The sequence below is a fragment of the Lethenteron reissneri genome, chromosome 24 (genome assembly GCF_015708825.2).
Source record: "Lethenteron reissneri isolate LAM-NWPU_2019-01 chromosome 24, ASM1570882v1, whole genome shotgun sequence".
Taxonomy (NCBI): Eukaryota; Metazoa; Chordata; class Hyperoartia; order Petromyzontiformes; family Petromyzontidae; genus Lethenteron; species Lethenteron reissneri.
Window position 1 is genome coordinate 1,411,288 of NC_083802.1, and position 12,514 is coordinate 1,423,801.

The 12,514-nt window shown below is 53.9% G+C and overlaps 1 protein-coding gene across 1 annotated transcript; it reads right to left on the reverse strand.

The window, feature by feature from the left end:
• Nucleotides 1-127: 127 nt before the first annotated feature.
• WDR18 (WD repeat domain 18) lies at nucleotides 128-9,596 on the reverse strand. Its single transcript, XM_061557906.1, has 10 exons — nucleotides 9,199-9,596; nucleotides 7,596-7,709; nucleotides 5,594-5,727; nucleotides 5,055-5,187; nucleotides 4,060-4,203; nucleotides 3,595-3,656; nucleotides 2,814-2,938; nucleotides 1,879-2,048; nucleotides 1,301-1,372; nucleotides 128-696 (listed from the first exon to the last, which is right to left on the reverse strand). Exons 1-10 carry the CDS (start codon nucleotides 9,571-9,573, stop codon nucleotides 571-573), a joined length of 1,455 nt encoding a protein of 484 aa, XP_061413890.1. The 5' UTR covers nucleotides 9,574-9,596; the 3' UTR covers nucleotides 128-570.
• Nucleotides 9,597-12,514: the final 2,918 nt, after the last annotated feature.

A 12,514-nucleotide genomic window follows, 5' to 3' on the forward strand; every position in this document is an offset into this window, starting at 1 on the left:
GGGGCCAGGGCCAACGTCCCCACTCCCATTGTGGCTATATGCTGGCGCCTTCACCAGGGCGAGCCCTGCCTTACTCGGGCCCAATTAACCACCAGGGCCGAAACCCTCCGATTGACAAACACAGAACCACAGCAGCTTCCAGGCTTTAATTTTGAAATCCTTGGCATATGGTGCAAACAGACACTTACAGAACTCTTAAGAATGTAAACGATTTAAAAAACGCTTTGAGAAAATCGAGTCCCGGCGATGTGCAAATGCTGCTCAAAAACAAATGACACCTCCACACTTTGCAATCGCGCGGGGAGATTCACAGTTCACCTCGGTCCCTCACTCCATCGCCTTCCTCACAGAGGCCTCGCGCGTAGCACGAGAGAGGCGCTCGTTCCCACAGCTCCGAGCGGCGGCAGAGCCGCATGGGGACACGGCTGTGACAATGAGCCCCCGATGCAAAGCCGTCACAGTTTCACGTAAAAAAAAAGCTGATCGAAGGACCGACGGCCGCATCAGGCCGGCAGTGGTTACGGGGTGGAGCACGCGAGGCATTGTGGGTGGGTACTGGTTGCAGCACTGTCAGATTGGGTGGAGTTGGGTGCTGGCGAATTTGTAGAGGTCGGTGTTGGCTGCGCGCAGGCGGTGCACCTCCTCCTGCAGCTCCGAGGCGAGAAGGCGCCGACCCTCGGGATCTGTCAGCCCATCCTGCATCCCACATAGCACAACCACGTTCAACACCACACACACACACACACACCGAAGACAAAGATCCCCCACGTAGCCTTTAACAGACTCTTGGTGTAATTGGCACACACCACGTACATCACACACACCATGTTAATTATACACACACCATGTACATGACACAAATACAAAATACATATATGAACATACCATGTAGAATACACGAGGGTGCTGGCAGCAAGAAGAGGTGGGGGTGGCTGCAATAGGGGAGCCGCAGCGGGGGGAGGGCCACAGCAGGAGTGGGGGGCAACAGTAGAAAGGGGGCAGCAGGCAGGGGGACAGAAGGGGTTGCAGCAGTAGCACGGGACAACAGGAAGGTGGCAGTAGCAGACAAGAGGCAGCAGAAGCGGGGGGAGGGGGGGGCAAACAGTGGAAGGGAGCAGTATGATGGGAGGCAGAATCAGAATATTGATTTATACTGGAGGAATCCGATGAGCTATAAAGCTTTTTTCACAGATGTCCAGTAGCAGCAGTGTAAGGTGGCCGCAGGAAGGGGGCAGCAGTGGAGGGGGGCAGCGGGAACAAGGCAGCAATGGGAGAGGGGGTAACAGAAAGTCGTCTCTACCGTCTCGATTCCATGTTGCATGGCACCGCGCAGCTCGCTCAGTTCCTGCAGCAGCGTGTGTTCCTGCGCTCCCTGACTGGACAAACGCAGCGTTTTAAAGACACCCGCACAAAAACCTGCCGCGTCGACGGGCCGTCACTCGTAAGGCGAGGGAGGAGATCGTGAAGAGGACTTTGGCTTCAGAAGGCAGAACCCTTGCAGACTCGCGCTGTCGCCGCAGCGCGGGCCCAGGCCGTGGCCGGAAGTCGAGGAACTCGGGGTCTCTAATGATTGAACCCCCTCACCGATCCCATTAAATCAGCTCGATTCAGAATCATCCTATTCAAGAATCTATTGTACGTCGTCTCATTTGTATCGTTTATAGTATTATTTTTGCCTCCAATGACCTGTCAAGGAACATCAGTTGCGTGATTTACATGAATAATAAAACATTCTTACACGCACGATCAGACGCACGTTTTGTGTAGCGTAAGAATTGATTTTAATCGATAAACCGATCCATCTTTCCACTGAACGTCGCCCTTCCATCCAATCCGCCGTCCCTCGCCCCCCCCCCTCCCCGCCCCATGTGACCTCACCATGTGTCGCGACCTCGCCGACCTCACGGTTACGGCGCCGCTCTCCCCAGCACCGTCATCGCTGGCACCCGCCAGATGCCGCGCCAGCCGAGGCAGAGTGAGCGCCGGCCTCGGCTCGCTGTCCACGAGGCCCGGCAGCGGCGGCACGAGCAGCGCATTGGTTACTGGGCCTGCGGAAGGTAGCGATGGCGAAGGTAGCGAGAGAGTGAACACAGAGAGGGGCGAGAGCAGAGGAAAGCGCCGACGGACAAGAGGCGAGTGGGCGTTAGGTCAAGTGAGCGAGAGTGGAGGCGGGAATGAGAATGAGCAAGCGAGGGTAGAGAGGGTAGAGAGGGTGCAGAGGTGAGTGTGTGCGAGAGGGTGCGAGCGAGCAAGGGAGAGGGGTGAGGGAGTGAGCGGGTTGAGAGGGCGGGCAAGGGTGAAATCAAGCGAGGGTGAAGAGGGGTGAGAGAGTGTGCGTGTCGGTGATAACCACAAACACTTGCACTGCTGATTTACGTCAGCAGTCCTCCTGCTGTGTTGTTTCACACCTGATGACGGTTGCTTGTGTTGCGATCGAAACGTCGTGATCTATTATTAATTTTCTACCTACGTGATTTTACCAAAAGAACCAAAGAAAATGAATTCCTGCAGTCACGAAAGCTTCAAATCAAGACTTGCAATTCTATCGCTTCACAAATGTCCATAAATCACGCTTCCATCAAAATGTCGTAAACTAGATTATCCTGGTCTCCTGAGGTCTCGCCTTGTTAAACAAATACACGTGCACTTGACAGCGAGCGAGAGTAGAGAGGGTGTGAGCGAGAAAGTGCCAAGGAGCACCGATCGAGCGAGAGACCGACTGGATAAAAGCGAGTGTGTGCGAGCGGCGGTGATGGTGACGTCATCACCACTTATTTGAGGATGGTGGATGTTGATGTTTGGTGTAGGCGTACCCTTCATGGTAATAGTGCGGAGGCACTGTCGGCTCGCCACGTCCCACACGCACACCTTGTGGTCCTGGGAGCCCGACACCAGCAGGGACCCGTCCATGGTGACGCACAGACAGCGCACCTCACCGCTGCACACAAAGATAGAGATCACCTGTATAGCGTTTAACAGAATTTTGGGGCAAGTGCTATTAGCGCGCACCTATGGTGAAGGCCAGAACGACGCACGAGGGAGTCATTGGCCAGCACTGTACCCAGCCACTTTTGTCACCCCATTGCTGATGTTTACACATCGCACCAGGTACTCATTTGAGGCCGATTCAACCTCGGAGAGGCCCAGGACCGGTTCAGATATTCGTCGTCATTGTTGGTCATGAGTGGAAATTAAACCGGGTTCATAGAGCACTGCGCTAACCGCTACACTACCATTACCCCAATACTAATTTCCACCATTCGCCAATAAGTGGCGGTGATGTCACCAAGGCACCTGTGCCAGGCCAGGTGCATTTTGAGTCTACGTAAAGTGTCAAAGGCTCGCTGACGGTAGGTTATGGGACAGATCCAGCTGCCATGGGGTTGACCGACTCAGATGACTGGCAGATGCACCACCTGTGCCACCCATTGTGCCAATCCCCACATGCACACAGACAAACATACGGGGAGCAGAGTATGAATTAAGTCAGCAGCAGCCAGTGGCTGTCGCACAGAGCGGAATCAAACTCGCATCTCACAGCAGAATCGTGGGTTACCACGATCCCTCGCGGCAGAATCCTTGAGAGATACGTACGTGTGTCCTCGAAACACCGCCTCCTCATCGTCCTCGTTCACCCGCAGAGTCCGCTCGTGGTTCTACGCAAAACATCACCATCGCCGTCATCACCATCGCCGTCATCACCATCGTCGCCGTCGTCAACAGCAACACAGCAGTGGTGAAGCTGACGGCAGTGAAGATGGCGGTGGTGCAGTTGAAAGTGGTGGTAGTGGCGGCAGTAATGGTGTTTGTAATCATGGTTGTGGTGGTCCTGATTATAGTGGCAGCGGTGGTAATCATGGTGTCGGTTACAATGGTGGCAGTAGCGATGGTGATGAAGACGGTGGCAGTGGTTGCCATTCCCATGGCACTGTGCGCTGGCACAGCAGTGGTGATGGTGATGATGAGCATGGTGGCGGCGGTGGTGGTGGGGGCAATGGTGGCGGTGATGTTAGTGCCGGATGTGGTGCTGGTGGCGGTGGTAGTCACAGCTCCACAGACCGTGTTGTAGAGGCTGATGCGGTAGATGGCACCGTCCACGCCACCGCAGAACACGTGGTACTCAGCCGGGTCGAGCGCCAGCGCCGTGAGCCCCACGGAAAGCAGCACCGACAGCAGCAGGCGGCCTGACGCCAGCTCCCACAGCTGGGACAGAAGCACCAGCAACTCACATTAGCACATCCAGCACCATCATCAGCAAGATACACAACCACCATCAACACCAGAAACTTACATTAACACTACTGGCATTCTTAGCAATTACACTTATCACAGGCAGCACTGCCAACAGCAGCTGTACTACCACCAGAACCTGCACCGAGTACGGCGGTATCTCAGTAGTGTCGATACCTCCGCCATCACCCTTGACCGCCATCAATACCATCACCACCATCATCATCATCATTCTCATCAGCGTCATTTCGAGTGACACCATCACCACCATCACTTACATCACGTTCAGCTCCAATAACACGATCACCACCACTATCAACACGGACCCCATTACTCGCATCACCATCAGCACCACCACTTCCAATGCCTTGACTGCCTCCATCGCTACCACCGCTCACATCACCACACCTCCATCACCACCACTACCACCACCTACATCACCACCACCGCTCACTTCACCACCTCCTTCACCACCACCGACATCATTACCACTGTTCACTTCGCCGCCACATTAGTACCACTCAATCGTGTCTACACGGCCACCGTTGCAGTGGTTTGCCGTGACAGTGGTTGCCGTGACAGTGGTTGCCGTGACAGTGGTTGCCGTGACAGTGGTTGCCGTGACAGTGGTTGCCGTGACAGTGGTTGCCGTGACAGTGGTTGCCGTGACAGTGGTTGCCGTGACAGTGGTTGCCGTGACAGTGGTTGCCGTGACAGTGGTTGCCGTGACAGTGGTTGCCGTTGCAGTGGTTTGCCGTTGCAGTGGTTTGCCGTGACAGTGGTTGCCGTGACAGTGGTTGCCGTGGGAGCTCCGGAACGGTTACCTTGACGGTCTGGTCGAGAGAGGCGGTGGCAATGCGGGCCAGCGGCCCCCCGGCGCCACACTGCAAGTCTGTGATGGGCAGCGTGTGCTGGGACCACACGTGGCGCGGCTCCGCACTGCCTGCCTGCACCACACTGCACACCGCAAACACAACTACGACGTCGTCAATGCGATAATACATTATTCACTTCTCCATGATGTTATTCCCATTCATGTGGGCTCTGCCTTCCTGGTCCTCCTTCGCTCATTCCTGCCCTGGCTCATCACATCCCTGTCCACTCCAGTCCTTCACGTCCTGGTCTCACCACTTCGATCCACCCCTTACTAGGCCTGTCCATCAGTCTCCGCCCTGGTGGCTCCGTGTTTATCACCTTCCTTCTTCCCATGGGGTTTCCATGCCTTCTTACGATCCAGTCTTGTGATCCCCCGAGATCCACCTCACAATCCTCACCCCTTGTGGTCCAACATTCAGAGCCGCGCATCCCCATACTGCTCTAACCGCTGTCTCGCGTATACATACGAACACGCACGTGCACGCACCTGCCCACGTTCCACACGAGCGCCAGATTGTCTCTGCCCCCCGACACGAAGTGGCTTCCGTCGTCAGAGAAGCAGACGCACGACACGTCCTGGTAGTGGCGCGACAGCACGGCGAGCAGGGAGCCCCCGCCCATCTACAAAAGTAAACACACAAGACCCCCCCCCCCTTGGAATCATAGTTACACAGGCTGTTGGGTAAAAGTGCTGTTAGCGAGCACCTAGGAGCCATCCATTTAGTACGTACGCAAAAATCTGCCAAAACTTGACCCCTCCCCCCCCCCTCCCTGTACGCACGCGTACTTTTTACACCCCCCCCCCCCCCCACCTGCGTACATGCACTTGACGCCCCCCCCCCCCCCCCCGAATCCTATAGAACGGCCGATACTTAATCCACGCAGAAACGATCAAGGATTAAGGATTTCTGACGCCAGTGTAGTGTGTAACATACACGGAGGCGCACACACTATAAGTTGGAGGCAACACGTTTAATAAACAAACTATGAACACTCCGAGTCCTCTAGCTAGGTGTGGCTATCTGTCGCTATGTGCGTGCGAGTTAAACTAAACGAACGGGTCAGCAGCACACATGCTGCCTGACTCACGAATCCCAGTCAAGACTGCACGACGAACGAGGAGTGAAGGGCCAAGACCTTTCAGTTGATCCCCACAAACGAGCCCCGAATCCCCTCGGCGCTCCCCCTTTATTTCCTTGGCCGCAGCCTTGCCCCGCCCTCGGCCGTGCCCCCTGCTGTATCAAGACCGGAACTCCCCACTCCAGTGTCCCTCAAACCACCAATGGAGGCTCCCGTGGCTGGCGCAACAACGCAGTGACCTCTATTTGTGTCTCTACACTATTAACGTGTTTAAGCAATAGTCCACCGCCAGACTATCTAACTAATTTGAAGGCCAATGTAGACACATTATAATTATCGAGGCTCCCCCCCCCCCCCCCCGTTTCCTATGTGTACGTACATTGTCAGTAGATCTCCCATACGCAAGCGTACGCATTTGGGTTAACCCCCCCTCCCCCCTCCCCCCTCCATGCGTACGTACTAAATGGATGGCCCCCTATCGCGCAAAAGGGGGTGGTGTGTCCAGGACCATGCCAAGCTACCATTGTGTCCCCCAGTGCCAATGTTTTTGACACACCGGGGAACTCATTTAAAGCCGAATCGATCTTGGGGAGAGGCAGGGCCGGTACCGGTTATCCCTTGCAACTGTGATTAGCCATGGCAGAAACTCATCTCGCTCGGTTCACATCAATGGTCCCATTCCACGCCACCTAAGAATGTGGGAAGATCCGCAATTTACCCCACCGACGTTATTAATTGGCCGGCATCTTCATCACCTCTAATGGCATCACCACCGATGGCGTCACCAACGTCATCATCACCACTAACACCAGAATTTTCATCACAACCAATGGCATTACCATCATGGTCACCGAAATACTAAATTGGGAAAAGCCACACCGCAACATCGCCCCCTACTGGCAGACTAATTCCCACTTACAGGCCGCTGCTGCGTTCACCTTGTGCTGCACAGAGATAGCTGCCAATGGGGGTTCTCCTGGCTACACCATAGTAGTTCACTAGAACAGTCGAGGTGAGATTCAAGGCACTTTTTATCGCTTAATTAATTTAAGTAAGGGCCCCGTACATGCCAATAATTATCCTTGCGAATTGGATATGAAGCAATTAAGTGAATGGAACTACGTCGCGCGAGTAGGAATAATCGGAAGTACAGCTGCCTTGGTGTTGCATCGCACAAGGCGGGATGCTACTGGATCCTTCTGGATGCTACCCATGCGCCTCAGTCTTTGTTGCTCCTGCGTACGAACCTCAAGCGCTATCGTGGACTGTGCTTTACCCCTATAATATATATTATTATAACGCAAATTTTCCATAGCACGTGTTCTTCAGGAACGCAACTACCACCGCGTTATAGAACACACCGGTACAGGGCTCGAACCCAGCCGGCCCAGGCAGGGGTAGCGGCTCACCTCCCACAGGTAGAGCGTCTGCGCTATGCCGGCCACCAGGTGCAGCCCGTCCGGGGAGGCGGCGAGGCACGACACGGGGCCCGGGCACACGAGCTTCTGCTGCAGCTGCTCCTGCTGCTTTGTGTAAAGGGGGAAGTTTGGAGCCATAGCGAGAGATCGACCACAGACACGGAGCCGACTCGACAAGTACAACCAGAGCTACAGGGTTTGTAGCTCTGACGCTTGCTGTATATTTGGAGTTTGCGTGTTCTCCCCATGGTTGCGTGCATTTTTCTCCGGGTTCTCTGGTTTTTCCTTCCACGCGTTTAGAGTATTTGGGTGCTATAAGTTTCCACGTGATAAGCCACTGCGTTGAGCTATCACTTGTGGCCAGGTGGCTTCTGAAAAAGATCCATATAGCTCAGTGTACCTAACCTGGTAAAATAAAAAATAGTTCATAGTTTTTTTTATAGCTACAGCTAGGGCAGCGATACACAATGACACCGACCCACACTGCTATGATGCCACCATCACGGTGGCCGGCTGTGCCTTCAGGCACTGTAGAGGAGTGGGTTGGGGGGATCGCACAAATATTTGAAACTCCCTTCCCATGGGCGTCGCGGTACCATACCCTGGCCCACCAGCAGAGTGCAGCAAAGCATGTGGACTCTCCTCCAAGACACCGCGTATACTACCTGAGCATGTTTTTGTACTGGTAGGAACCTCCTGGTTACACCAGCCCACAGGGGATTATTGTGTCCGTCCGTCCGTCGTGCATCCAAAAATTGGAGGGGTGGGGCTGGGTAGAGAGGGGCTGGGTGGGGAGGGGCTGGGTGGGGGGTGGGGAGGGGCTGGGTGTTGTGGGGAGGGGCTGGGTGGTGTGGGGAATGTTTTGTATGTTCACCACACGTACATGTGGTGCATACAGACATGATTCCTTGCAAAAAGTTTGTTTGGTATTTTAACATCTTAACAGTTTTTTTGCCAGAAAGGGTAAAACATATTCTCATGTCCTCCATCTGTTCCGTCTGTATGGAATAGAGTGTTTCCCCCTCGCACGTGCGGGTTTCCTCCCGGGTACTCCGGTTTCCTCCCGCATGTAAACAATAACATTGTCCAATAACACCGTAATATATGGAGGACCGCAGAGCTTGGGCAAGCTGTTTGCGGCCTTCCCGCTCGCCTGTGGTTCCTCGTGCCTCAAAGTTGTCGCTCTCTCTCTTCTAAAGTGAGCGAAAACACTGTGCACGCAATACATTTAAAAGGATTTGCACTGGCAGACGATACCCCGTCTGTGAAACATAACGGGACCGTGATAGCCATGCGCTATATAAGTATGTCACTGATGATTATCATTGTCACCGACTATTCTGCGGCAGCCGTCTGGAACGCTCTTCCTTCCGATCTTCGGCAGCTTCGGCAGCTACGCACTTTTAATTCACCGAAGCGAATAGTTTGTTATCCTTCCCCCGAATACTCAGTCGAAGCACGGTTGACCACGTACGATGCGAAAGAACTTCAACGGCACGGCGCATACATTATATTGTTATTTATAAGAGAAGAAGACGAGAGGGGTGGCGGGCACGGCGAGGCAAGAAGGGGGCACACACACACACGCACGCACCTTGCGCCCCGCGTCCCACGCGTTCACGTAGCTCTTGCCGCGCTGCGCGCCCAGCAAGTGGCGTCCCCCCGCGAGGCACAGAGTCCGCGCCGCCGCTCCGCCGCCGCGGTACGAGGCGAGCGAGGCGCCCGATCGCGCGTCCCACGCCCCGCAGCCTCCGCCGCCGGGCGCCGACTCGTCCGCACCGGCACACACGAGCACCTCTGCAGGCACGACCGTCCCCGCCATCAGGGCCTGCCGACGACTTTGGATAGTCCTGTTAGGGGCAAGCGCTGTTAGCGAGCGCCTATGAAGGCCGGCAAACGGTACACACGCACACACGTGTGCGCGGTCCACGTGGAGTGGAGTTTCAAGCGGACGGGATTGTGAGGACATCAGGCGGCCATGTTGCGTAGGGAGAATGGGGGGGCGGGACACGTTGGGCGTGCGGAGTGGCGTGACGTCATCGTGAGGGGGGCGGGGTTCCGTTGACTCAGCCAGAGGTTCTCCCGTAGCAAGATGGCCGCCAGATTGGTCGATTATAAACTCGTGGGCGGGGGTGGAGGCGATGGGGTGGAGTGGGGTGAAGAGGCGGGTGGAGGGGCGGGTGGAGGGGGGTGAAGGGGCGGGTGGAGGGGGGTGGAGGGGCGGGTGGAGGGGGCTGAAGGGGCGGGTGGAGGGGGTGGAGGGGCGGGTGGAGGGGCGGGTGGAGGGGGGTGAAGGGGCGGGTGGAGGGGGGTGGAGGGGCGGGTGGAGGGGGGGTGGAGGGGGAGTGGAGGGGCGGGTGGAGGGGGGTGGAGGGGCGGGTGGAGGGGGGTGGAGGGGCGGGTGGAGGGGGGTGGAGGGGCGGGTGGAGGGGGGTGGAGGGGCGGGTGGAGGGGGGTGAAGGGGCGGGTGGAGGGGGAGTGGAGGGGCGGGTGGAGGGGGTGGAGGGGCGGGTGGAGGGGGGTGGAGGGGCGGGTGGAGGGGGGTGGAGGGGCGGGTGGAGGAGGGTGAAGGGGCGGGTGGAGGGGGGTGAAGGGGCGGGTGGAGGGGGGTGAAGGGGCGGGTGGAGGAGGGTGAAGGGGCGGGTGGAGGGGGGTGGAGGGGCGGGTGGAGGGGGGTGGAGGGGCGGGTGGAGGGGGTTGGAGGGGCGGGTGGAGGGGGGTGGAGGGGCGGGTGGAGGGGGATGGAGGGGCGGGTGGAGGGGGTTGAAGGGGCGGGTGGAGGGGGTTGGAGGGGCGGGTGGAGGGGGGTGGAGGGGCGGGTGGAGGGGGATGGAGGGGCGGGTGGGGGGGTGGAGGGGCGGGTGGAGGGGGGTGGAGGGGGGGCGGGTGGAGGGGGGGTGGGCGGTGGGGGGGCCTCGGGTTCAGAGTCTGTATTTAGAGTGGAGGAGGAATCCGAAGAGCCATGAAGCTCTTTTTGAACCACGTGTCCAGTTGGAGGGTCAGCGAGTTACAAGCAGCAAACAATGCACAAAAACGATGGGAGTGCAAAGGAGAGAAAAAAAGTAACTGAATATAAATCATTAAACAATTGTGCAAATCCGATGTAGCAAGACAAGGTAAAGGCAGCGAAAACAATAACCAAACAGTCCTACACAAGATAATACACAGCAGTAGTCCCTCAATAGAAATGGCACATGAACATTGAACTCTCGATACACATGTAACACTGTAACAACAAAAAATTACTGGGTAGTAAGTGTTATTTTCTAATTGCATATGCCCCCAAAGTACATAAAATGGCTATTATTCCCCACAAACTTTGCTTTTGTGACCAGGACAGTGGTATTTTGAAATGTACCTATTTTCAATGAGAAAACGTTTGCATTTGTGTGTTTCATTCACACAAAGTCCTGGTCACGAAAGCAAAGTTTGTGGGGAATAATAGCCATTTTCTATACTTTTGAGGCATAAGCAATTAGAAAAGAACACTACCCAGGAACAAAAATCGTGTTACATAGTGTAATCAAAAGGTGGCAGTCGTGCACAAACAACACAGTGTGTCCACACTTAAGCGGTTGCGCTTTCGCTAAGTTGTCCGCACCTGAAGAAGGACGCTTGTGTTGCGCCCGAAACGTCGTGACTTAATTGAGTTGTTTTCATTTATTTTATTAGATTTTTTACCGACATGACTTTACCGAAAAAATACAAAGGAGTATGAATCATTGCAGTCACGAAAGCTTCAAATCTAGAATAGACAACACGTTGTACTTAATTAAATATACTTTTTAATAAATATTTTCTTTAAATAAATGTTTTCTCCTACAACATCAGAGTGCAGCGCCACATTAAATACGCACTACAATGACAATAGTTTAAAGCGATTTGAAGCATGTTTAATATTTTTGGGGGGGAGGGGGGGGGGCAGGGCTTTGTGACGTCATATTTGAGGGGGGAGGGGTCTGACTTTTTGTGACGTCGTGTGACGAAGGGGGGGGGGGGTCAAAAATCGTCCAAAATCGCGTGACGTCATTTATGGACGGCCCCTTGTGATGGGGCTTTGTAGGATGAACGTTGAGATCTATAAGGGGGCACTTGGTTGACCAAAAGGGTGTGAATTGGTGTGTAAGAAGGTAAGGTACTTCATGAGGGGTTGACAGGTAGGCAATGACAACTCCCACGTGGAACTCTGACCCACTCTTTAATCCCTTTGCAATATAATTGAGAGTGTCCGTGTAAAGACATTTATTAATTTTGATTTAAAGCTTTCGTGACTGCAGGAATTCATGTTCTTGGTTCTTTCGGTAAAGTCACGTAGAAGGGAAATAATAATTGTTTTATTTTATTTTATTATTTCTCTTCTACGTGACTTTACCGAAAGAACCAAGAAGATACATTTATGAATGTCTTTAATAAAATATAGCAATAATTTCGCTTTATGATGATAGGGTCGGGTCTGCCTTTTAACCTCTTATTTAGTTGCATTTAGGAAGCAATTTAGGATTGTACTGAGTATACGTAACGTCTAAATAGGAAACAGATACAACATTTTCAAGACGATGTATGTTAAGATATAAAAAGTGGAATAGCTAAATATAGTCCTGTATACTTTAAAATATATAAAAACAATGTGTGTAGACTATATATTAAAGGATCACGCTGTATATGTGCATTAGAAGTAAATAAAAAAGTGTGAATTAATAAACAAAAATGTTACTTTAATTGCACTTTAGCGTTGTAATTCATTACCCGCTTGGCACCAGCGGAGCGGCAACTGAATCATTAACAAAACTTTACCTCAGTTTTCATTAACATTGCCTTTGGGAAAAAAACACAAACGCACAAACACGACGAGTCGAGTGACTGCCAGAAAGTCTGGATTCGTAAGTAGCAACAATAGCAGTAATAATAAT